General features: G+C 39.6%; 1 protein-coding gene across 1 annotated transcript in view; it reads left to right on the top strand.

The window, feature by feature from the left end:
- The window catches only part of GPC6 (glypican 6), a 701587-nt gene extending 681458 nt beyond the window's left edge, over positions 1-20129 (top strand). Inside the window, exons 7-9 of the mRNA XM_042839058.1 lie at positions 10709-10845; positions 19320-19495; positions 19927-20129. Coding sequence (XP_042694992.1) covers positions 10709-10845; positions 19320-19495; positions 19927-20129 — 516 coding nt within the window. The remainder of the gene's footprint in view (positions 1-10708; positions 10846-19319; positions 19496-19926) is intronic.
- Positions 20130-25349: the final 5220 nt, after the last annotated feature.

The raw sequence follows: 25349 nt of genomic DNA, 5'->3' as shown, positions 1-25349 counted from the left end.
CAACAGCACTCTTGCAAGAATATTTAAATTCATGACATTTCATCTGACCACAGCAGAAAACAGAAAATCAATTAGTCTCATCAGATTTTGCTGCTTTAGGATAAAAGAATTTTGAGAAAGCCTTATTACTTTGCTGTACTTCAAACTAGACTTAAATTTATCCTTCTTTTAGAATGATCCCTAAACTCTAGCTGTAGCTGGACTCATACCCACTCTCTCTTGTCTCGTGCCTTCCTCTGGCAGTCCTAAAGAAATTGTGTGCAGTTGTTCCATTGGGAGCCAGTAACTGGAGTACTTAACCCTATCATGAAAGGACAATGGAGTGCAGCTCCACAGCAGCAGTGGATAACCCATCCTCTCCTCAGTAGGAAGGCAATGAAAGTCATTAGTATTTTGACATGGTAGATTAACAGTACAAGGTTCTCTCTTATTCAGATTGTTTTCCTGATAAACTCTTTTCCTGCTGAGCCCACTGGCATTCATAATTTCCTTGCCAAAAAATGGCATTTCATAAACATTTCTCCCCCTGAAAATATTACTGTTTTCATTCTAAATCTTCTGCAATTTTTAGTTTGGACTTACAGGTTTTTACATATTATATTTGTATGTGCTATAAAACCAGTTTCGTTACATCATCTCTCATTTAGGAAGCAACACTAAAAATGAAACTGTGCATCTTCCTTGGGCGGTCTGCAAAGAAATTTTGGCCATCAATCCATACAGAACTGCACATCAGCACAATCACTGCGCATAATGCCAAAAAGCCTCTATGTTAATTGTTAATTCTTTCCTGACCAAATACATTCACCATTTGCAGTAATGCAGATTTGTGTATTTGGGTTAAAATAATCCAGTATGCAAATATCCAGGCCATTGAAATCAAGCTGTGGTTTCAGTTGAGGTGAGTGAGTGACAGACAGAACTACCAGAGAAGGGAAAGCTAAAGAGAAAGAAAAGGAAAGTTAAATTCTGGCTGAAATGAAAGCATAACACTGGAAAAAGCAGGAATAACCACATACATCAATACAGGTTGGGACATGACCTGATGGAGAGGAGCTCTGTGGAGAAGGACCCAAGGGTCCTGTTGGACAGCATATTGTCCATGATCCAATAGTGTGCTCTGTGGCCAAGAAGGCCTACAATTTCCTGGGATGCATTAAAAACAGCATGGCCAGCAGGTCAACGGAGGTGATTCTCCCCCTCAGCTCTGCCCTGGTAAAGCCACATTTAGACTACTGTGTCCAGTTCCGGGCTCCTCCAGTTCAAAAAGCCAGGGATCTCCTAAAAGGAGACCAGCAAAGGGCCACAAATATGATAAAGGGCCTGGAGCATCCTCTGTATGTGGAAAGGCTGAGAGACCTGAGTCTGTTCAGACTGGGGAAAAGAAGACTGAGGGAAGATCTGATAAATGTTTATTAGCATCTGAAGGGAGGTGGGAGGAAAATGGATGAGGCCAGGCTCTTCTCAGTGGTGTGTAGTAATAGAACAAGGAGTAATGGCCTAAAACTTGAACATAGGAAGTTCCATAATAACATGTGGAACAACTTCTTTATGGTAAGGGTAACCTGGAACAGGCTGCCTAGAGAGGAGTCTCCTTCTATGGGGATACTCAAGAAACATCTGGACACCTACCTGTGTGACCTATTGTGGTACCTGCTTTAGCAGGGGGGTTGGACTCAATGATATCTTCAGGTCCATTCTAACCCCTGCAGTTCTGTTATTCTTTGAGTTTGGGATGTTCTAATAACACATTATTACAGGTTACAGGGTGAAGAAATGCATCTTGCCAACTGTAATTTCTTTTCGCAAAGCAGGTGGGTCCTGGCACCGATGCAGGGACAATACTATCCTCAAGCCCGAGGGCTTTGCATCTTCTTTTCCTGGCTTCTCTCTTTCCCTCTTTGGGGGAGAGGAGAAGGATACCTACCAATAGGCCTGCACAACTTCATCCAGGGAGGAGGGCAGCCCCCAGCTCGCCCTGAGGGTGGCATGCTGCCTCAGGTTTAAGGGGACAGGGAGAGTGCTACGCTCTAGTTAACTCATGAGTTAATCACTTTGCAGCGTCAGATGTAGAAGAGCAGATCGTTTATACCTAGGCTCCCTCAAAAAAAGTATGTGTCTTTGAGAAATGGACAAAAGATTTCGGAAGTCTGTAGGCAAGATTACATTACTTTTAGCATCATAAAGAAGATATCTCTGATATTTTACATTGCTGGACAGTAATTTTGAAATCTCAAGGTGAAGCCTTAAATCATCAAAACTCTTACTTGCATACTCTAGCTTTGCATTTTCATTTTGTTTTTTTACTTCGTGTCATTTTTTGGTCACCTCAGCACAGCCTTTTCTCCATCTCTCTGTGTACACTGGGTGAAGAGCTGGATGAGCTTTCAAGGGCTGAGGGAGGGCAAAGTTGGAAGCCCAGAAGCTGCTGCCAGGGTAGCCATCATATTTCTGAATCTGGGGTTTTTTTCAAGGCATCAAGTGTCCCCTGAGAGCTGCTTCAGTTTGGAAGGCAATGGAGCTATGTCAAGAAGAAACCACTAGAAGAATTGAAGTTAAATGTAAGGCTACTTCAGCTATGAAGTACAATTATCCTTCTTGCTCTGATATGAAAGGATGTGTCCTAGCTTTTGCTGCCTTTAGAAATCATACACTTTTCATAGCTGTTGGGATGCTTGAACTACTTGTCTGTTATAAAGCAGGCAATTCCCTGTAAACCCTGGAGTCTGAAGAGAAGAAACAGCCACTTCATTATTAGCACCAGATGAACATTTCCAGGACAAACAAAAGCCAGTATAAGCTTGAAATACTCTATTAGTAACTGTTTACAATAGATATTAACATTTTTGTTCGGAACAACAAAGGGCTGCTTAGAAAGAATCAGTGCTTAACTGCTAAGCCTTGCCGCAAAAAAGCCTCTGGCATTTTATCTTAAAGATTCCAGAATATTTCTAGTACTACTTTTATACTTATCTGCAATAAAAAGCTGATTCCTCTGAGTGCTTTGGATTTGCTTGAATCAGATTTAGGGACCAGCTTTTTAGCACTGTTCCCAGGTATTACAGGAAAAGTGAAAGCTGATGCAAGTTCTTACAGATTTTTTTTGTCAGGGTGCTGAAGTTTACAGCAGTTCCTGCTTCCCAAAAGAAGTGTTATTACTTACTGGGGAAGTATGTGCAGTTGTCTTGACTTACCTACTTAAGGATGTGGATGTTCAAAATAAGTCAGAAGTAAGGGTCTGCAGTCACATTTCTGTAAAGGAAAAGAAATGTAGCCCAGTGTGCTCCACCATTTGAAAGATTCCTCCTCCTCTCTCCACAGCCAAAGCAGGTGTTTAATATGGGAAGTGTTTGGTGTCAGTCTTTGCTTGCCTGTAGCAAGAGTGTCCCTGGTTTAAAAAAGAAGAAAAGAAATTGTCTCAATTTGATCATATGCTGCAGTGTCATGTTCTGTTGAGATGTGTGGAGAATGCAGGAGGTAGGGTTTCCATGTTAGGGTTAAGGCAAAAGAAGTGGCAGTGCTGTAAGGCGTGCACTTGCTTTGATCAAATTATTTTTGAGCAAGAAGCCGCCAGCCCTTTATGTCAGCCATGGTACCTGCCCCTGGAGTGGGCTAACACACAATGTTGTAGCACAAGCATTGCCTGGCCATAGATGGCAAGGAAATTCCTGTAAGCATTTGTGCAAACCTGTAAGTTATTTCCCTCACAATGCGTGCCATGGGCAACCTGGTTTTCATTAAAATGCGTGTTCTAGATCAAAGCTAAATTAACCAAAAGGCCTCAGAGATGCATTTTGATCAAAGCTATATGAAATGCTGATCCAAAGTTGTACTGGGGACACTTATAACCTGTAGGAGTCTTGCACACGTCACTGCAGGGCTAGGAGGGATACCTTGAGCATCTCAAAAGGCACAAGTCTTAAGTGTGGGCAAGTGAGTAGGCTGCTGTGAATGTAGACACAGAAGTTCAGGAGTATTAGCACAGAGCTGAATCCACCCCTAGCTGTCTAAAGTTCTATACCTGTTGCTTTGAGGATTCAGAAGGGCCAATAATAATTTTTTACTTCCTGTTATTAAAAACCTAAACTTTTTCTTGTCAAAGACATGAATAGCCCTTAGAGATAATGAGAGTAAACCCCCCTTCCATTTCACTTTAAAATACTCCGGTGAGAATCATCTTGCTCTGGAAAGTCGCCTAGCTCATTTGTTTTATTTCACAAATTACCCAAGCACCCATTTGTGTTTTATAACTGGGATTCAGCGTTAGTTCCTGATTAGAAGAGCTGTCACCTGCTTTTCTAAGCAGAAACATGAATCATGAGCAGGCAGTTATTGGGAGAGCTCTGGATCATTTTAAGCTGCAAAGTCAAATTTTAAAAAGGAAAAGCAGGAAAAAACAAAACAAAACAAAACAAAACAAAACAAAAACATTTGTTGCACAAGAAGGCCCGGGTGAAATTCTCAGAACTTGGATGCGCAGAGAAATTATCAATAACCGTGAAAATTTCACGGCCCCCTTTTTAGATCTGCAGCCTTAACATTTTGTAGGGAAATAAAGCTTTGGTTAACCTTGGCACAGGCAGACCTCATTAAAATAACAGCCTGTCACTTTCGAGTTTAAAATAACAGGGTTGTCAGTTTTATATTCAGCGGAACAATCTACGGCTATGCTCTCCGCAAAACAGCGTGCACAGAGCGGGCTATGACAGCGGTCGGAAGCTGAGCAACACCGCCATCTGCGGGTTCTCGCCGTCTTCAGCAGGCTCTCGCCAGCTCCAGGTCCTCACCATCCTCCCTAGGCCATTGGCGTCTCCTCCAGGTCCTCACCATCTCCAGGTCCGCATTGCCCACACAGGACCTGCTTCTCTTGGCTTCTGAAAAGTACTTCATGATGCATTGCAATGTTCCCCAACTACTCAGCACTTAATTCTTTTTTTTTTTTTTTTTTTTTTTTTTTTTTGTGAGGCAATGGGAAAATGTACGAATGTGTGGAAAAAAATAATCAATATATAGAGCAAATGCAGCTCTGCTTCATTTGTCCCGAGTCAAAGCAAATCAACATTGCAATATGCAATGTGCACAGAAGTTTTGAGCACCTAATGAGACATTCCAAACAAAAATACGCACCTAATCCCCCCACACCTATTTGGTGGAAAAGTGCAAGTGCCTGGAAATGCTGAGAGAGAGATCCTTGTTAACAAAATTTAAGCATCTGATATCCATAGCAGGAGCACAGTTCAGCTGGTTATGTATAAGTGCCTTGTGTCTCTGAGACACCTATAGAAAGCTGGCAGCTGTAGCAAAGGACATACAGGAGATACAGTTCTTCCTTGAGGAACAGCCCCAAAAACTTAGGAGTCTGAATTAACTGCTTTTGATTAAGCCCATTTTACAAGGAAAATGGTATCAATTGAAATATCCAGCTACCCCGCACTTATCTGCTTGTAACAGATAGCTCTTGCATCAGTTGTAACATTAACATGCAGCAGAGGCATAAACATAACAAGCAGTTACAGGCAATACGTAACGTGTGTTTTAAGCCTGCTGACCATGTCTTTTTAAACAAATTGTTGGCCATTAGTCTTTGAACGCTTTCAGATTAAGCCCCTAATGGACCTAAATACTGATCGATGTATGAAAGTCCTGAGCAGTTTTCTGCTGGTATGGCATAACAGAAATCAGTACATAATGATTTGCTTGTTCTTGCTACCTTGCCATGTCTGTGACAAACGGTATGTTCTTCATGATCTCACACACAGCTCAGGCTGTCAAGCTCCCTATCCATAAATCTGCTATCAAGCTGCCCGTCATTATACAAACTCTGCATCCTTGTTCATGAAGACTGCAAGGGTGCTGGGTGTCTGGCTGGGGATGTTAGATGCATCTAGGGGAAAACAAGTGGCAGGTAATGGAAGACATGGTTGTTCATCTGGGAGTAATGCAACTTGAAGAAGTGACATCAGTTGAATGTTGATTGTGAAATCAAGTCCCTGAAATTATAGCACCTTTTCACAAATATCCACTTGAAACATCTTTTGAGTGGCTATGCTGACACATACAGCCCACACTACGTCATCCAGAGTGGCCCGTCAGAGAAAGAGTGTCCAGAGTAGCAAGAAATTGCTTATTTCCAGGGCATAAAGGATTAACCCTCATTGAGATTTTGTGTTCAGATGTTTCTGAGCATCCCCAAGTAGAAGATAACAGCAGAAAGGCAAGCTGGATCTTCTGCTGGCATTTCAGAATAAAATCTGCCAAAATTTGTAGAGCAAACCAAAAAAGTGTGACGCAAAAATGTTGAAGAAGAGAAGAAAGTTAATAACCTTTTGTTCTTAACACAAGCAAGACCCGTATTTTATTTATTACATTGAACCAGGGTTGGCTTTGGACACATCTTTGAACATCATTTTAGCATCCCAAGATGCTCCTCTGGCTGTGTGAGTAGGGATTATGTTGATGGAGTTGATAAAACTGGAAGAAATCTCAGACAGACTTGCCATGGAGAGAGGAGGAGGAAATAAGGGAAATTACTTTAAAAATAAAAATATTGGAGTATCAACTTAAAAATTTGCTTTTTGGCTGATGTTTCTTCTGGGCATGCCTTGTCCCCTTGCTGAGGAAGCATGTTTGTATTGGAAATTAAACTGAAGCAAATTCCACAGGAAATTAGCTGCTGGCTTCACAGGCACTTTTCTGGATCTTTTTTGCTTTTTAAAACATCATCAGCTCACTTTTAGTCCTTCACGGTATGTCCAATGCTTTTCTGAATTATCTCAGTGAGATTTTCAAGTTATCCAGATATCCCGAGCTAAAAACAGAGAATTCTAAGGTTTGATTCCTGACAAAATGATGGGCTTGCTTTTTAGTTCACTCCCTTTCTCTGGAGTCCAAGGTGAGTAAAGAAGACGAAAATCTTGGTCAGCTCTATTTACCTGCTTAAGATTGAATCTGTGCTGGCAGGATTAGAAGTGAGCTCATAAGTGGTGGTGTAAATTCTGCTGAGGAATTGCACAGCCTGTGACTGCTTTGGTCACAGAAGTCAGTGGCAAAAATAAGAGATTAACTGTTTCTCAGTGTGGGTCATGTAACTATAATATTTCCATTACTCTGGATATGATTTTCTCTTTGGAAATGATGCAAACACTTAATTTTTCTCACCTACGTAATAGCACTTCCCTTCTGTTAGTAATAATGGATAAAAGCCAGGCTATTTTAATAGCCACTTATTTTTAATATCCCTTTATATAGTCCTCAAATAAAATAAAAATGTAACTCTTTGCACAGCCCTTGGTATATACGTTTTCTTATGAGAGAACATACTTAAAATAAATTTAGTATCTTCAAAGTAGCTGAGGAATAGTTCAAAATTAATGTCAGGGCAATGTCAGGGATATAGCTGGGGAAAGTCAGGCTAACTGAGACGGAAGATCTCGCTGTCTATATCTGAATAAATCTCTGTCAGAGAAAGTGGGAAGGAAATATGTAAGAATTGCAGACATCTTGTGTTTAAATGTTTCCACAGAAGTCTAACTACGCTTGAAAGTTAATCTTTAATTCAGAGCATGGGAAATACCAAGGAATCATTTACATGGCCGCAGATCACTAGGGAAATGCAGTAGTTTGAATTCATAAATCACAGGCAAGCAAGGTTAACTGAACCTTTAGTCTCTTTTATCTCATTTTCAAGGGACTGTACATCTGTTACCTATTTTTTAAATGCTGGTGGTGATCAAAATGATGTACGGTGGGAAACATGTAACTCTGGGGTCTAGTAAGAGATTTTCTGTGACTATGCTTGAGTTCTCAAAAATTGAAGGCACTGGAACCCACAGGCAAAAGTTTTGCATATCATGGCACGCATTGCATCACCCAAATCTATTCTGAATATATATATATATAATATATTCTGAATATAATGTGTTATATTATAAATATTTCAAGCTTAAAGAGGGTAGATTTAGTTAGATAAAAGGAAAAAATCTTCTACAGTGAGGGTGGTGAGACACTGAAATAGGTTTACCAGTGATGTGATTGATACCCCAACCCTGGAGACTTTCAAGGCAAGGCTGGATCAGGCCCTGGGCAACCTGATCTAGCTGTGGTGTCCCTGTTCATTGCAGATGAGTTGGACTAGATGGCCTTCCCTTCCAACTCTAAGGGTTTTATCACTTCATGATTCTATAATTCAAACTCACTGACTACCTGCACATCATAGAGTCATCAAGAGAGGGCTGAAAATGGTAACTTCCCCCTAAACTGTAATCATTTTTGCCATTTCTTCCTTTTTTTTTTTTTTTTTTTTTTTGAGTCAAGCAAATGCCTTCCTCTCTGTAGGCTCTAAAATGAGACACCTCGTGGGGAAGCCTGGAAAGTTTAATTAGCTGTGTTTTACCAATAATCACTGGTAAAGTAAGATCATCTTTACCAGACATGCTTCTGTAACACAAAAACATTTTTATTGTTAGGAAATTTAATAATGCATTATCTATATGCAGCACCTATATAGAATATGCCAGCATTATTTAATATCTTTGAAAGTTACTGGGGAGTGAGATTCCTTATTCTAATTTTCAGAATGTACTTCTGAGGAGCCTGTGCAGTGTGTCAGCTGTGAGAGCCTCTCTCAAATTTTATTGAATTTTATGAAAATATGGAGTTTTTTCTCTGTAATTTGGTCCTTGCTGAGGCAGGAAGGGGAAAATCACTTTCCAATGGGTGTTGAGTCAATTGTGGTTCTGAATAGAAGTCTGAGGTCCAAGAGACCAACTCTAGTCTGATTATGGTAGAAATCTGAATATAACTCTTAGCGTATGCATTGTGAATAGCTACAAATAACTTCTAGGCAGCAAGGAAGTTACTGCTCCGAAAACAGATTACTCACCACCATCAAATTACTTGTGTAAATGGCTACCCAGGAGACACAATAAATGATTTAAGTCTATCCACTAGGCTCTTTTATTGCCCAAGGTTACATGAATGGACCCTACTTCCTACGGACCCTTTTCACTATATTTTCAGCAGTTTCTTTAGGATTTCTCTGACCAATTTCCTCTCCTAATAGGAGTTTACACAGTTCTCTGTGAGCCACAGGAAGTAAATTGAGTGGCTTGTGTTGGTTATCTACACCACTGGTGGCTGTGGGTTTTTTATCCATAGCATGTGCAGAAGGGGAGAAGGAAGGGATGCTCTCTGCCTGCTGCTCAAAGGCACCCTACAAGGCAAGCATCCTGAGATTGCCCCCACTGATAATGAAACATTGCTCACAGTCTGTAAAATGGGATTTAATTTTTGGCTTGATGAGGCTCCTCTACAGAGCATATAGAGATTTGCAAACACTTCTAGTGTTTGTATTACAAAACTACAGCAACTAGAGCTTGGCAAAGGGTATGGAAGAGATTTGTAGGATATAGAGGAGATTTATAGGATGGCAAGAAATGATGTCAACAACTCACAGCCAAATGCTGTCCTACTTATTTCTTACGAATAAAAATGCACACAGAGCTTCTGAAATAACATCCTTGGATGTTTCTATCTCCTGGCATATAAAGTGACATTCTACAGAGTTTAAGCACTGCAAAGCAGTGTGGGTCATTTGCTCGGAGAGCTATCATGTCTTCAGAACAAAAGATAAAACAGACAAATAGCCAAGTACAATATTATACCTCAACAACCTAAAAGCCAATCTCAAAGCTGAATGGAACAATGGAGAGCTTTTATTTCTCATATTTTAAAGAATAAAGCTCAGTGATTTCCTTTGAAAGCTATTCAGCATGCTCTCCTAAATCCTATTATAGCTTAACATGAAATGCATGTTTCCATAAGAACAACAGCAGCACCAGTCATCCTTTGTAGTCTGTCCTTTGTTGTGTTCTCTATCTATTCTTGTAGATTTTTCCACTCTAGTAAACCAATCACTAAACAAGAAGTGATAACATTTCAGCCAGAGCATGTGTTAAGTTGGTGCTGGAAATTCAGTTTGCTCCTGCTTGCTGCCTGAATCTTGCCAAATTAAATAATTGTTCAAGAGGGTGTTTATAACATAAAGGAATGGTTATGATACTGTCCCAACATTTTCTGAATGTAAAATCTGTATCCAGCTACAGATATTTATCTGTATCTAATAGCAAAGATAGATTTAGTCTCTGCTTGCATGTATACACAAAATTCTTGCTGTTACCAAGATCGAAATGTACTGCAATGTATTCAGCCTGTGTGTCTTAAATCAGTTGAACACCAGCTCACTTTTTTAGAACCTGCAATCATGCATCATTTTTTTTAGAGCCTGCATGTACAGATCTAAATATAATATTTATTTAAGACATGACCAAGCCGGTGGGTGAGATATTTTATTTGATGAACACTGTTTAACTCAACTGACATTCAGCAGACTGTGAGGCATATTAATTCTTAGAAAGATGTATATTTTAGAAAACCTCAGACAAATTGAGAATAGAAAGAGCAAGATGTGAGATGCTTTTCCTTAATGTCTTGCCTAGAAAAAAAGGTGACTTTAATTATTTGCACTCTCTGAACCCAAAGGCACTGTGCCTTGCTCATAAATATAGGAATTTCAATTTTAGCACCTTCAGTCCTTTTAACTTCCACCACCATCTATTATGGAACTGAACTGAACCACCTCTTATTTAAAATGAAATCTAATGCAGCTGATGTTTTCAACTGGTTTTCCCTCTCGTTGTCTCTTAATCAGGTAACAGACATTAAAGAAAAACTAAAGCTCTCTAAAAAGTTTTGGTCAACATTCCCTTACACAATCTGCAAGGACGAGCGCGTGACAGCCGGCTCATCAAATGAGGAGGACTGCTGGAACGGCCACACCAAGGCAAGGTGAGGTGGAGCCTTTCCCACTGGATTCAATCCAAACTCCCACCAGGCACAAAGCAAAATCAGAAAACAGAGTATTTTACAAAACAGTTTGTAAGAGTGAAACAGAAATGGGGACAGCAAGTAATTGTCCACACGCAGCCTGCAGCTGAGATTATCTATTGTCAAGGTGCCATTAAAGCTGGAGTGTGAGTCACTGTAAATGCGCGCAGCGTGCCAGCAAGTGAGCACAGAAAATGTTCACTGGTTCAGCACCAGAAGGATAATTTATACTGAGATTTCTGAGAGCTCTTTAGCTCCATTTAGCATCCCTGTGTTGGGACTGACAGCTTGTGAAGCAATTGCACTCTTGGGATGCCATACTGGGATGAAACAGAAAATTGGAATTTTGGCTCTACTGGCTATTGGCTGGCAGAGCTTAGGGTTATTTGCTGGGAAAAATAGGAAAAAAAAGAAAAGAAAAATGAAAAAGAAAAAAAAGAAGGAGAAGAAGAAGAAGAAGAAAAAAAATAGCCAGCACAGAATGAATGTAACAGTCTTACTCTTCATTATCTTGTGCAGAAAGCTTGACCTTGTCTTAATTTGTCAGTGACACGGTAGTCATCTGCCCTTGTTAGCAATGACTTTTCAGTGAGTTTTAATTCTGAGGTTGCTTCAGCTCTGGCTGTGGCTGGGCTGGTGAGAGGGTCCCAGTGTGGTTTTGTCAGTTGAAAGAGGAGATTTTCTGATCAACTGTGCTGAGAAAGGGAGAGAGGAGAGACTGACCAGCTCAAGGACCATAGCAGGAGCAGGCAGGTTTCAGGTCTGCAGCAGTGCTCATGACTGGGGGGAGAAAGGAGGTATTGAGAAATTTGAGTGTCCATGGTACCATACGTACCACATCAACATGCATACATTAAGAAGTATGTGTTGCTCTTTCTATAAATGAGCAGTTAAACAAACCTGTTGCTATCCCTCCTGCTTCCCATGATCAATGCTAGTATTCATACCATATCTGATCTATTCCTTTCAGCTCTCTTCTGTATCAAAGAGGCTAGCAAACACTCCAAGGTTTGGGGGAGATGAGTTTTAAGACTTCCATCCTCCTTTTGCAGTATTTATCTTATGAAAAGCCTGGTTAGTTTCATGGCAACTCCTCAGATTAATGTTCTGAAGCCATTCAGTACCTCTCTCCTATGCTGATAATCTTGATTAATTTAACACAAACATATCAGTGGATGTGGAATCACAGCTTCAGAGCATCACCTGACAACACTGTCTCAGCAGACCCGATCACAGCTCTTCAGTTTTCTATTTTGTACGCATTCACAAAGGAAATGTGTGATTATTGTCTTAGTAACAGAATTCAATAAATGCTTGAGGTGGAGGGAATAGTAATAAATCAGACAGATACTATAGGACTCCATGGCCTGTATATGAAATAATATTGAAAATGTAATTAGCTTGATAAGCAAGATCGCCTTGGTGAACATTTACTGCAGCTTAAAGAAAAACGATAAATATTTCCATACTCATACTGACTAGCATCTGATAGCAAATGCTAACTTGCAATAGCAAGGGTGGCAAAATCTGTCCACTGTGCATATTTCTATTTCTCTTCATTGTGTAACCTGTCAAAAGTACCCCTGTGGTGTATGAAGAGTTGCATTTGGAGTTCTGGAGAACATCACAGCAGCTCTTGATGGAAAAAAAAAAAAAAGAAGAAGAAATTTAGTCACCTCCTATTTCCCCTAGACAATAGTACTAAAAATGAGAAGACAACATGGTGTTGGTGACTGCTGGGAAAGGAGATTGTAGCTCATTGTTGATGAGATCCTGTGGCTGTACAAAGAAACTTTGAATTGCCAGATGCACATTGTGCTTCACATTTCATTTTACACATCACCTTTTGATGGTGCTTTTGCAGGAAAACAAGAGATCACAGAAAATTAAAGCAAGGCCTTCTCCTGAGAGAGGCATTATGCCAAGGTCACTTGTGGTTATTGCGGTCCCCAGGTATCATTCTGCTGCCATGATTAATTTACAGTGACACCAGCAGGGGCTAAACGAAGTTTGCCAACTCGCAGATAATCATAGGGTAACAGAGTGATCCATTATAGTGTTCTGGAAGGCTGCACTTGGCATGTTGCTGATCCTCTGTGAAGAGGGGTTTTAATGAGGTCACATCAGGTAGAAATCAGGTACTGTGGAAATGGGAACACATTAAACTCTTATTTTGGAAAATAATTTAAAAAAAAAATAGCTTCCTCTGATAAAGTGCCTTTGAGAGACGCCAAGCAGAGCTTCCCATCATATCTATATTCATAAAATAAACTTGAACGTAATTTTATGTTTAAATAATGAATATCTTCTGCCAGCTGTACAGAGGCGAATTTTTTTAAAAGACATTTAGAATCTGAAATCATCAGTACAACCAGACTTTGAAAATGTAGTGTTTTCCTATCTGCAAATAAATCTTTAGGAACAGCTGATAATTTCTTCAAAAATAATTGTTTCCTAGAAATTAAGGAATATTCCCAGGAATTAAGGAATTTGGGGTTTAGGAGGATTTACACCAAATCCCAGGTATTATCCCTTGAATAAACAAAGTGACTGTTACTGCAGTGAGAATGGTAACCAAATCTGCAACTGTTAAGATGCATGGGAGAAGAGCATCGAATGGCTTTGGCTACCTCAACCAACTGCTTTCAACCAACCCACATGAGAGATGGCGCTCAAGTCAACAATAAGTAGATAAGACAAAGTAATTGCGAACAGAAAAGACAGAGAAAGTTGGGGGAAAAAAAAAGGAGAAAGGAACACTACCGTTTTCAGTGCTGAATTCAAAATCACAGGTTATTTCATCAAAATGAACACAGGACTGCATCTTAGCTGGCCTGAAATTTTCTCTTCTTGCTGCATGTGGGTGAGCACCTACTTCCAGCCTGGTGGATTCAGATGGGATGAAGCATTCACCTGTACAGTGCCTGTACTGGGAATGCCACTCCTTGCTCAACAGCAAAACTTGCAGTGAGAGTGAGGTGAAAGTGCTTTACTCAGATAGACAAAGATAACCAGTAAGCACCACAGCTGTAACTGTGAATAAACCACTTCTCCTGAGTGCAAAAACTGCCTATTAGCTGAAGGCCCAAATTTATTTTTTCTGGACTCTTCCTTCAAACAAAAACTGGCAGATGAATCATTATCTCCCTCTCCTTTTGACTCCTCAAGCTTTGCTCCAACATGGAGAAGAAATTATTGAAAGAACACTGAAAACACCCTTTGAGTGCCTTCTGAGCAAGCAGAATCGGATGAGGATATCCAGTTAGCCACATAACCAATTTTCCACCACACTTATCTTTCCAGACCAGATGTGACTGCCTAACCCTATCCTTTCCAGGATAATCCTGTGCTGCATTTTGTTCTATATTCCCAATGGTTTGGGGCACCTGGAAAAAAAAATGCCAGTACTGGCACAGTACTGCAGGTGTCTTTCAAAAAACAGGGCATCCCTCCTTTCCTGTTATTATTGTTTTGGTTTGGGTGTTTTTGATAGCTAGGACTTTTATATATTGCCTGAAAGATTCATCAGTCATTTCTAGACTTTAAAAAGAGGAAGTAAATACTCTAAAACATTAAATGGATGTTAAAAAGAAAGGGACAGAGAGAAAGAGAAAGTGGTTTTAAATAGGTTTTGTAGTGCTCAGGTATGGTATGCCAGAAGGCATTTTCATGTGTCTGCTGAGACAAGCAAGAACAGCAGAAAGGCTAAGAGGAATAGAAAGCATTAATATTTTAGAAAACAATGTAGATTACACTAAACTCCTGACATAGCTGAGCAAGGAGCAAACAGCAGAAAACAAACAACGTTATTCAAATTCTCTGCAGGCCAAGGGCTAAAAAAGCTGATTCTTTCCGTTTTCTAGGAGAATGCAAAGAGCAGATTTGGCTTCAGGTTGGCTTTCTTTTTTTTACATTTGGGCATATAGTTCTTGTAACGGCCAGGCATACAAGGAGATCATTAACAAGAGCGGAAGCAGCAATGAAGCTTAGAATTCACAGGGGTGTCTCCGCTTACAGAACTGCAGCAAAAGCAGCTGTGCGCAACAACTTTGCCCAGCCAGCAACAAATCTTCTGTCAAGACGCAGTCCCAAGACAAGTCTTCCAATTCTGTGTGACTTAACCCTACCCCGCACACATCAAAATGCTTTTGTCAAAATGTGTGCTGTGCTGCTTCTCAGAGACTGTCACTCAAAAAACACCTTTGGGCTGCGTGTTTCCATATCCATACCAGTCCTTAAGAAAAGGGAAAACAATTCAAAGATATGCACATTCAATATAGGCTTTTCTACTTTTTTTTGTCCCCCTGAGGAAGCAGGTCAGCTAGTTCAGTAATGACAGCAGAACTCAGTTCCACATTCAGACATACAAATTCGTACATTTAAATGTAGATGCCTATGGGTGAGCTTGCAGACAATAAGAAGTCAATTGTGTTGCCCAAGCTAGAGCAGTGTGTAAGACAGGTTTGACACAGGAGACCACCTCCCAGAGGCAGGGCAATACCTGCTAGAGCATTTGAAAAAGTCACCATTGTTGAGGTGCCTGAACAGAGCTCCAGTATCTAGTCAGTATTGTCAGTGAAGCAGGTTCCAGCTGCCTAAACTCAGCTACTGTCATGTGAGATGCTGTCATGAAAACCTGTCATGAAGTTGGCAAATACAATGCTGGACCTACACTGTGTTCAAACCTTACTGGAGTGACAACAGGATACCAAGCAGTGTACCTCTTTTAGGTAAAGTAGAACTCAACACTCAATTCACTTGACTAGAGAAATATTATTTTTGGTTCCCTAGACATCCAAGACCTCCCCTTCAAGGCTGTATAAATGATGTAGGATCTATGGGAAACTCTCGTCTTTTAGAGATGGTAATTGGAGAGGTGGAGAAATAACCAAGAGCGTCTCGAATTGTACCAGATGTCTATGTCTGCACAACTAAATCCCAGCAGATGAAATCTAACGAACTAGTCATCTAGCCAAAGACATATGGGATCCCAACACCTGTCCCCACACCACTGACAAATATGCCTCTGTTTGGTATTGACTAGATCTCGTGTTAACCAGATTGGATGAAACTGGGACTCCACTCATAAACACACAGCTGCATTTACACATACAAGTTTGATATCTACATAAACCTAAAGACTAGTCTTCAACCTAAATCTCCAATTTTTTTCCTCTTACACCCTTAATGCTTAAAGGCTCATTTGCCCAGAAATTAAAGTATCCACCTAACTTCTAAGTGATCACACAGTAACACATTTCTTGTGACACACATCCAGGATGTCTAACTTACCCACCAAGGTGAGGTGCACTGAGAACAGGAGAGGTGAACCATTCTCTCTGTCACCTGAGGAACACATCAAAGGTATAGCTTTACTGGCCAGCTCCCATCTTTTCCCTGCCATGTAAAACACTCAAAATCAAGGTGCATCCCTGCCTAAATACATTGTCCGTATTAGTCATGCTGGATTATACTGTTCCATAACATAAAAACTTCTCTTAGCTATACTAACATGGTTTTAAAATGCCTGAAATTTGGTGAATTTACCTCAAGCTTGATGAACTGATCTGCATGATGCTCTCTGTAGAACTGTGTTAACACCCACCTCCCCTAAAAACAAACTTAGATAATAAAGCCTAGATTTAGATGCCTTATTTTATAGTTCCATGTAAGCCTAGCTTATGTGGAAACTAAGCTTTCCATCACTTCTTATATTTTCCCTATTTAAAAGAAAGTTTTGTCTTATGGATCTATCGTAATGTAGCTGTTGATTTTGTGTCCCTAGCATCTCATATAAAACCATGATACGCATTTTCAAATAAGTTGTAAAATGTCTTTTTATGTATAATTTATTGGAGTTTTTCCTATGAAAGAAATTGCAGCTCCTCCATGTCGGAAACATTCTAGGGATCTTCAGATCCTGAGCTGGATACCGGCAAAGAGATGACAGATTGAATTTCTTTCTACAACCTAATGGCTGGTACATTTAAATTTAGACAATACTCTGAATGACATCAGAACCACACTAATCACAGTGCAGAATATAAACCTCAGTAAAAAGCACTCTCTAAAACTAGCTCATATTCTTTCCAAATAAAAAGCTTACTTAAGAAGTCAGTGCATTCTTATTTTATTTTTTACAGCAAGATGAGGAAATCAAACATAAATTAGTTAAAGAAAGCCTATGAACTGCAGTTGAGAGTTAGCCATAACTTCTCATGGACTTTATGCAATAGAGAACAGATAGACTACACTATTAAACAAAGAAAGCAATCCACAAAAATGACCAATGATTTCAAATCACTTTAGCTAGCAGTTATGACAGTTGCCTTTGACAAGATACTGGGCATCTTCTCCAAGCCAGCAGGGCAATTTTTATATTCTTACTTTTTTAATCAACTGCACCTTGAAGTCACTGATTTACTTCTAGGCTGAGCAATTTATCTACAACAGCCATTTCATTTGTAGAGATGTGTGACGGATGAAGATGCTGTTTCTCTGCAGCCCAGAGCTTCCCTGAACGCCAAGGTCTCCGTCCCGCTGCCTTTGGGTATCTCTGCAGAATTCTTTCCAATTTCTATCTTTGGTGATTCATAACACTGCAGTCTGCATTCTTCTACACTAGAGGAAGTGGCTCTGTATTCTCACTGTACTTAAGTCTGTACCCCAGGAGTCTGGATGGGATCCCTGCAGCATTGTTTTTTCTTGTTATGGTACTACTGAAACATCAGGAAATGCATTACAAGGTTAGGCATTTTTGGCAGTCATGTTTTGTTCTTCTGTGTTCATACTCCCCTCAAGATTACTCTCTTGTAAGCTTTCAAAGGCCACTGGTGACAGATGAGTCTCATCTTGCGATGCGAGTACCTATTACAGTGAGACTAAACCCTTCCCTGGCTCAGCAAAGCAGTCATCATTTTGTGAATCACCAGAAGAAATACAAAAGTGATTTTCCCTTAAGCACAACTTCAGCAGGGAAAGTCCTTTCTTTTTTCTTACTTTCAGATACGCTTTTAAGGAATACATTTATTTTCCAAAGCCGGAACAACAAAACACAGACACCAGAGCCAAATTTGAATATGGATACAGAGAACTGGGTTGGCATCAGTGTGATGAAGTAAAATACTTTTAAAACTACATTCGGTACCAGACATCATGAAATTTTGCCATTAGTAGGCTAGACTGTGTTATATACCCATAGGACGTCTCCCACAGACATCGGTAGACTAGCCTGTTTTGTTAGCTAATTACAAAGTGGATCATAACCTGACAATGAACAAAGCGTAGATTTACCCCAAATCCCTTGCAACCTAAATATGAGGCAAAGAATACTAAAAAAAAAAGACAGAGAAGAGAGAACAGGGAAGCGGCAATACAGTATTTTCTCAGGATACCACACCAGCACAGAGAATAATGCCAGTCCTTTTTCAGCCCAGCTGTCGTAAAATGCACAGATAATTTTTAACAGGGAATCAAAGCAGGAAATAAGCTAGCTTTGCAGATGCCTATAAGGACAGTTTCCTAAGTGCAGAGAGCAGCAGGAGACAAAGTGTGCATATTTAACAAAAGAAGATGAAGACTTTTACCGTAGGAGTAATGGGCTGATTTTTGTGGGAGAGAGAGATCTGCAAAAGCGCACTTGGTGCCTGTGAGCAGCATTAGACTGCATTAGCCAAGGTCATAGAAGGGAATGCTGCAGTAATCAAGGAACGACAAGCTAGGAGCCTGAATAAAATTTCAGATGTGTTGATGGATAGCAAGTGCCATGCCTTAAATATGTTATGCACAAAGTGTGTGGGATAAGAAAGCACAGCCTGTTTATAAAGAATACGGACCAAATGGAAGAGAATATTGGAGACTGGTAAGTTCATGCCACCATTTGTGGGTCTGGATGTCAGATAGGCTGGATATGATGTTCACTATAGTCAAAAAAGGGATGCAAGGATGGACTGGTGAAGAAAATGAATTAGGTGCTTCAGTTAAATGAGGAAGGCAATAAAGCCTCAAGATTGGCTTCTGAACTGTCCCAGAAAAAGGAATTCAGAATTTTATGCACTAAGAAATAAAAGCAGAAGAATGCACTGTTGAATACTTAACTTAGTGTACTACTGTTCATGTCAGTACAGCAGTGCGTTGACTTACTGCTGGCTGGTGAATCTCTTCTATGGATTACAGTCAGTGCACGTGCTGGGGAGTATGTGAATAGTTATGAGTTTGGATAGCTTAAATCCTCTCTGCTTTCCACACAGCCAGGATACTAAAAAGAGCCTTTAGAGTCTGTAAAATTAAAAACATATTTTTAACATGGTTTCAGTGGAGCCATTTAAGGACTGCGTAATCATTGTCAGTGTCAAATTTCTTAGCACATCGTTTACTGTACAGTCCTTATTTTGACAAGTACTGCATTTAAACTAATTATGCATCTTGTTTTATAGATACTTGCCTGAGATTATGAATGATGGCTTGACCAACCAGATCAACAATCCAGAAGTAGATGTGGACATCACAAGGCCAGACACCTTCATTCGGCAACAAATCATGGCCTTACGTGTCATGACAAATAAACTGAAGAATGCATATAATGGAAATGATGTCAACTTCCAGGACACCAGTAAGAAACCATTAGCTCTCCTTAAATAAATGTAATTTTCAAATGTATTCATAAATCAGTTCCATTTGAACAGTTTTTCCTTGGAGTTTGTGCTTTCTGCCGATGACAACATACAAAAAATCTTCTGTCCCATTTGTTTCTTTTTCTTTTCTTGCTTATCATCATCTAAAATGCATCAAGACACTGAGGGCTTTCCATTACGCCAGCAGTCTGCTCCTTTTTCAAAAGGGCATTTCAGCACATTAAGTGCCTAATTAGGTGCATCCATCATGGTAGCTTTCATTTGGATGCTTTGCTGAATGAAATTTACCATCCACACACTACACCAAGGTGTTCATCCCCACCAGGGCACTGGGTGGGACAGGAATGGAGAAAGGACAACCATTTCAACCCAAGGCACTCACCCTGTTTTCCTCACTCCCTTGTACCAGGTGATGAGACAAGTGGCTCTGGCAGTGGAAGCGGCTGTACAGATGACATCTGTCCCACTGAGTTTGATTTCATCATGACTGAAGCACCGCCTGTTGACTCAGACAGGAGGGAGGTGGAGGCTTCGGCCACACGACCCAGCCAGTCACTGCAGACATTGCTCTTCGCCTTCATCAGCCTCGTACTGCAGAGACAATGGAGATAATCTTGAAACTGATCGGAAAAACTGTGTTTTAGCTACAGATACAGTCAACTTCCTTCTTTTCTTACACTCTTGGACAATGGACCATGCCACAAACACTTGCAGTTTTGTATGCGAAGAGAGCAGTACTGCAACCTGCTTCCCTTTTTGTTTTCCCAAAGAGCACCAGGTGCCAGACTGAACTGCTTCCTGTTTTTTGCAGATATCTCTGAAGAGCATATCCACTCTTGAGAGAATTCTTTCTCAGATCTTTATTACAGGAGACTTTCTAAGCTTCATTTCCTTTTATGCTGCAGAAGTAAAAAGATCTTACCGTGAATGTTTTTTTTTCCCTAATGAAAAAAAAAAAAGGGAGGGGTGGGGGGAAGAAACCAATGAAGCAGTTTTCTTTCTGAGTTGGATCTAACTCTAGCTGCTCCCTGTAAGTCTGAAAAATCAACAGAACAAAAGACAAGAATGAAAAAAATGCAACCACTCTTCACTGACAGCCAGATTTCCTTTAGGGACTTCTGTAGAATAATTCAGGTCATCAGAATGATCATTGCTATAAAGAGGCAGTCTGGATTTTTTTACAACACAAGAGTTTGTCTCAACGATGAATGTCTTGCAATCCACCTGCCAACCACTTCAGATTGGTATGAAGGTAGAGAAGCTGAAAAGCAAGTTCTTCTTTTAGTATGATAGTAACTCCGCTATCTTCAGAATATCATGTTACAGTTTCCTAGGATTTAAATCCTAATGCCCAGTAAAAAAAGAAAAAGAGTAGTAGCATGATTTTGCCTAGCTTCTTTTAGTGTTTATTCATTTATGCAATTGGCACGAGGATTTCCACTTAGCTCACCAAGCATTACCACGGTGGTAATGCTAAACAACTCTCCTGACAAATCTCCCCTCAAGGGTTTGGGCAGAAAATAGTCTCTTGTGATAAAATCTCATTCCTTTCATCACTGTTCTGACATCAATTAGGGCTTTCTGCTATTATGTTTATTATCCTACCAAGATGGTAGTTCTCTAATTGACTAACAATGGCGACCAGATCAATAGAGTATTTCACATCTAACTACATCTTTCATATCACTTAATTTCAGTATCACAGGGATTTCTTCTACAACTTTCTGAACAAACAAATATATAGTACTGACATGGAGATTTCTTTCACTTTTTTAGTCTTAGTATGATCATCTATTTTTATATATATAAATATATATAAATCGCAGATTTTAACTTCTTAATTACAAGCTCAGGGTTGACACTTCTTTGTGAAAAAAAATATGTTTGGTCAACCAGCTCTTCTGCTTTTGTGCTACTCTGAAAAGCAACCCTTTAATGACTGGTCAGCACGAAAATCAAAGAAGAGAATTTTTTACATATCCAGTTGTCCATTTCTTAACAGATTTGCAGAGTGGGGGAGAAAATCTCTCTCGTCTCTATGCAATTGTGTGAGCATGGAAGTTTGTGTGATAGGCCTAGAGAAAGACAGAGATGTTATTTGTGATGGCAAATGCACTCTCAGATTCCTCAAGGATACATTGCTTTAATAATCACTGCCTGAATGGCTGTTGTTCTGGCTGGAGTTTCCTTGATTTTTATCTGATTGCAAGACCTGAAATGGAAGCTATTTAAATCCTGGACAAATTAGAGTAAACAGTTAGACATCAAAGATTTCCGTCCTCCATCAGCTGCAGAAAAAGAGCTTTCTCAATTCTATGTGGTGCTGAAAAGATTTTGCAGAAGCTTTTTTTCTGATTCTTTTGGTGACTCTAGAAATGGTATAGATAAATTATGGAAATACTGTAAAGCCAGCCAACCACATTACAATTTAACATCAGAGCAGGTAGATCATAACCATTGCAGTCTCTTTTTCTTGTCAAATTATAATTAGATATCGATTTAGGCATGACATTAAAGTAGAAAACACATAGCACATGAGGATAAAGGATGCTTAAGCACTTTTACCAAAAAATATTTACAAACTAACTGTATAGTATGTCTAATAAAAATGCGTAGGTTTTGAGCCACTCATAATCTATTCTTATTTTTTCTAATTTGTTTGCTTTACAGTATAATGATCTATTCTTCTCGGCCCAGTTTAGTGTGCAGGAGTAACTGGAATATGTTCAGACCAAGCATGTTTTACACCTGACTTAGCAGTGTTGCTTGTCACTCTGATAGCTCACTCTAGAGAGGATCTCATGATTCAGCACTCAATGCTTTCAGAAAGTTAAACAGTATTAAAACCAATTCTTACAAGCATTTGTTTTGTTTTGTTTTGTTTGTTGACTGTTGTATAGCAGAGGATCCAAGCAGAGAATCTTCCTTTTTTGTTTTTCCTGAACTTGCATATCATCTACAAAGAGGGAGTTCTTTGGTCCCTCCATATCTACCAATGTACACATCCTTTTCATGCCTTTAATCCACTACAACCTTGTTTTATTGTCCCACTGTGTTCTTATTCAGTAGAAACTGATACTATTTCCATCTGATTATCCTTATTCTTGAAGTTTAACCACAGATAATGAAATCCAGCTGCTAAGGCATTTCCTCCACTGTGGCTTCTCCACATTGTGGAGATTAACATTAAGATGCTGATGGATTCCTAGGGTCTTTGTGTGAACTTTGGCCTAGGTTTAGGCAACCTGATGACCAAACTGGCTATCCATTGTGCTTCCACCTATTTGTAGACCTTGGATCATGTGAAGGAGTAAAAGGAATCACCAAGAACAAGGGGCTTTGCTGAAGTCTGCTCTCAGTGGGGGAGGAAGTAAATGTTCTAGCAATCAGTTTGAAGGAAACGCCCTGCTCTACTTGCACTGTATCTTACAAACTGCTGATGAAACAACAGGCCCAGTTAATCTCTCCTGAAATGTTATTGTCTTGTGGGAGTTCTGTCAGAAATGTACGTCTTCCTTATTATTTCGCTGCTTATTTTCCTACTATGCATGGTGATATCTTGTCAGGAGATGGAGATCCCTTTGCATGAGGTATTAGGCATACATTTCTTTAATAGTCCCAGAAGGCTGAATTCTCTCTTTATGCGCTGCATTTTCCTGAGATTAAGAGAGCTATTAAATCTACAGAGCAAATGAAATTGGGAAGAAAGGAAAGAAAAGAAAAAACAGTAATGTTCGTAAATGTGAGAATCTACATAATTTCCAATGCTTCTGTTTGCACCTCCTTTACGTCCAATAACTCTTCTTTCAAGGTAATTTTTTCAGTGTGCTGCAATTCAAATATTTCTCTTCTGCCAACAGCTGATAAAGTAAGGAATAATAAAGAAGACAATCACCAGCATAAGAAAGAGGATTCTAGTTCTAAGGGAAAATACTTTAACTGCATAACCCCTTCATGTGGTGCAACCCAGTTATTGCCATTTTATGCTCTTTTAAGGTGGAGGCTCTTAAAAAATTAGATGCAACGAATCATATAACCAGTGCTAGAGATCTTTGTATTAATATTAATTAAAGCCATTTTGCATTGTCCCCAAAGTTTTAGTGTTTAGTATACAGCAGATTTTTCTATTCATGCCTCAGTACACACTTCTGTAACTGCAGTGCAGACTGTTTGGGGTCTGGCTGTATCTCAAGCATTTCAGAAATGCAGTTGGAAAGGGAGGGTAGAAATTTCCTACTGAACAGTAATAACAGTAATAACCTGTGCCTAAGGGTTCTGGTAAGGGCTGATCTATCCCAGTTCCCTAAAAGCATCAGAGAGCTCTGTCCAGAGAAAGCTCCCAAAATCTGAGTGTCATTCATACAAATCGTCCCAATTCTGTGTGATTTTAGGAAGCACTGTTACAGCTGTGCCTTCCCACAGCTGTGTGAACCAGTTTGAGCTGCTTCCATGTAAGATGGCTACGAGCTAGAGCTGCTGCTGGGAGATGGGCTGCGTGAAGTGTCTCAATGGGCAGCAGTTGCCTTCAGTTTACTAACTGACCCTGAATCATTACCAAATGTATCTATACTTATTCACCAGGACTTTTTTTATTACTTCAACGTGACAAAATAAATTACAGCACTGATGCGAGTTGTGGTTTCTGTTTTTAATTCACGTCCTAAGATAAGCCATCAAAAATGAATGCAGAAAATTATTCTGATGTGAAAATCAGGTTTCTGCAGGTTTCATTATGGAAGCAAACATCTGGATATACTTCCGATACTAAGAATAAACTCACATTTCTAAAACTGCTAGTATTTATTTATGAAGCCACAGGTTTTCAAACTTGCTCTCTGAGAATTAAGAGAGTTAACATCGTGTAGCATTGCAAAACCCCTAATTTCGAAGGGAAGATGAAAGGCTGAGTGACAGTTATGGATTTAAGAGTATGATGTCAAAATGCGATAGAAATGTAATGTATACTTTCAAGAAAATTAGGGCAGGTGATGCAGCAAATAAGGCAGTGTTTCCATTCCAGCTACTCACACTGGCTGTGATGACTGCATTAACGTGATATTATGACTCTTGAAAAAATGGTGATAAAGACCCTTAGCGCTGCAGTAATATGGTGTGTGAAAGAAAAACAGTATGACTTTAACTCTTTTCTCATCCATTAGAAAGCACAGGAGACCTAATGGAGAACAAAGAACTTTTATATTGACTTTAAAAATAAACTTCTAGTATCAGGCAAATGAGATGATCTCAAATTTATTATGTCAGAATATTTTCCAGTCCACTATATTCAAATTTGTTGAACAATGTAAGTAAGCAGTCACTTACAGGCTATTTGCCAACATAACTTGAACATGAAGCATTTGTTACCAGTACTTACTACTTCTCTACTGAAATGACTACATAGTTTACAATTCTGATTGTGTATCCCATGTGACTGTCTAGAAAACTGTGTATTGTTTGAGTGAAATCACATCTCTGCTAAGGAAAATGAGAGTTTTGTCATTGATTTCAGAAAAATATTTTCGCTTTAATCAGGCTGAGAAAATAAGTCCTTATTATGGAAGTTACTCATATTTAATGTCCTTCTGACTTTCAGTAAGACAACAACATTATCCATATAAAGTCGACATTATTGTCTTCACCTTGTGTGTCCAAGTTTTACTTCAAAGCAGTTGCAGTTCATGCCCATCTTCCCCAGAGCTGAGATCTCTAAACTGCCGAGAAGGTGAAGAAAGTCACATGGATTTGTCCGTAGCTTGAAGTCTACATCGTTAAATCAAACCAGTTCAAAAAAAAAAAAAAAAAAGGGTCAGTGTTCCAAACAGCTCTCATTTC

Source organism: Centrocercus urophasianus, unplaced genomic scaffold (assembly GCF_019232065.1).
Source record: "Centrocercus urophasianus isolate 14NV4802_14NV808 unplaced genomic scaffold, USGS_Curo_1.0 seq_9, whole genome shotgun sequence".
Classification (NCBI taxonomy): Eukaryota; Metazoa; Chordata; class Aves; order Galliformes; family Phasianidae; genus Centrocercus; species Centrocercus urophasianus.
Note: the sequence above shows the minus strand (reverse complement) of the source record. Positions and strands in the feature narration are given on the sequence as shown.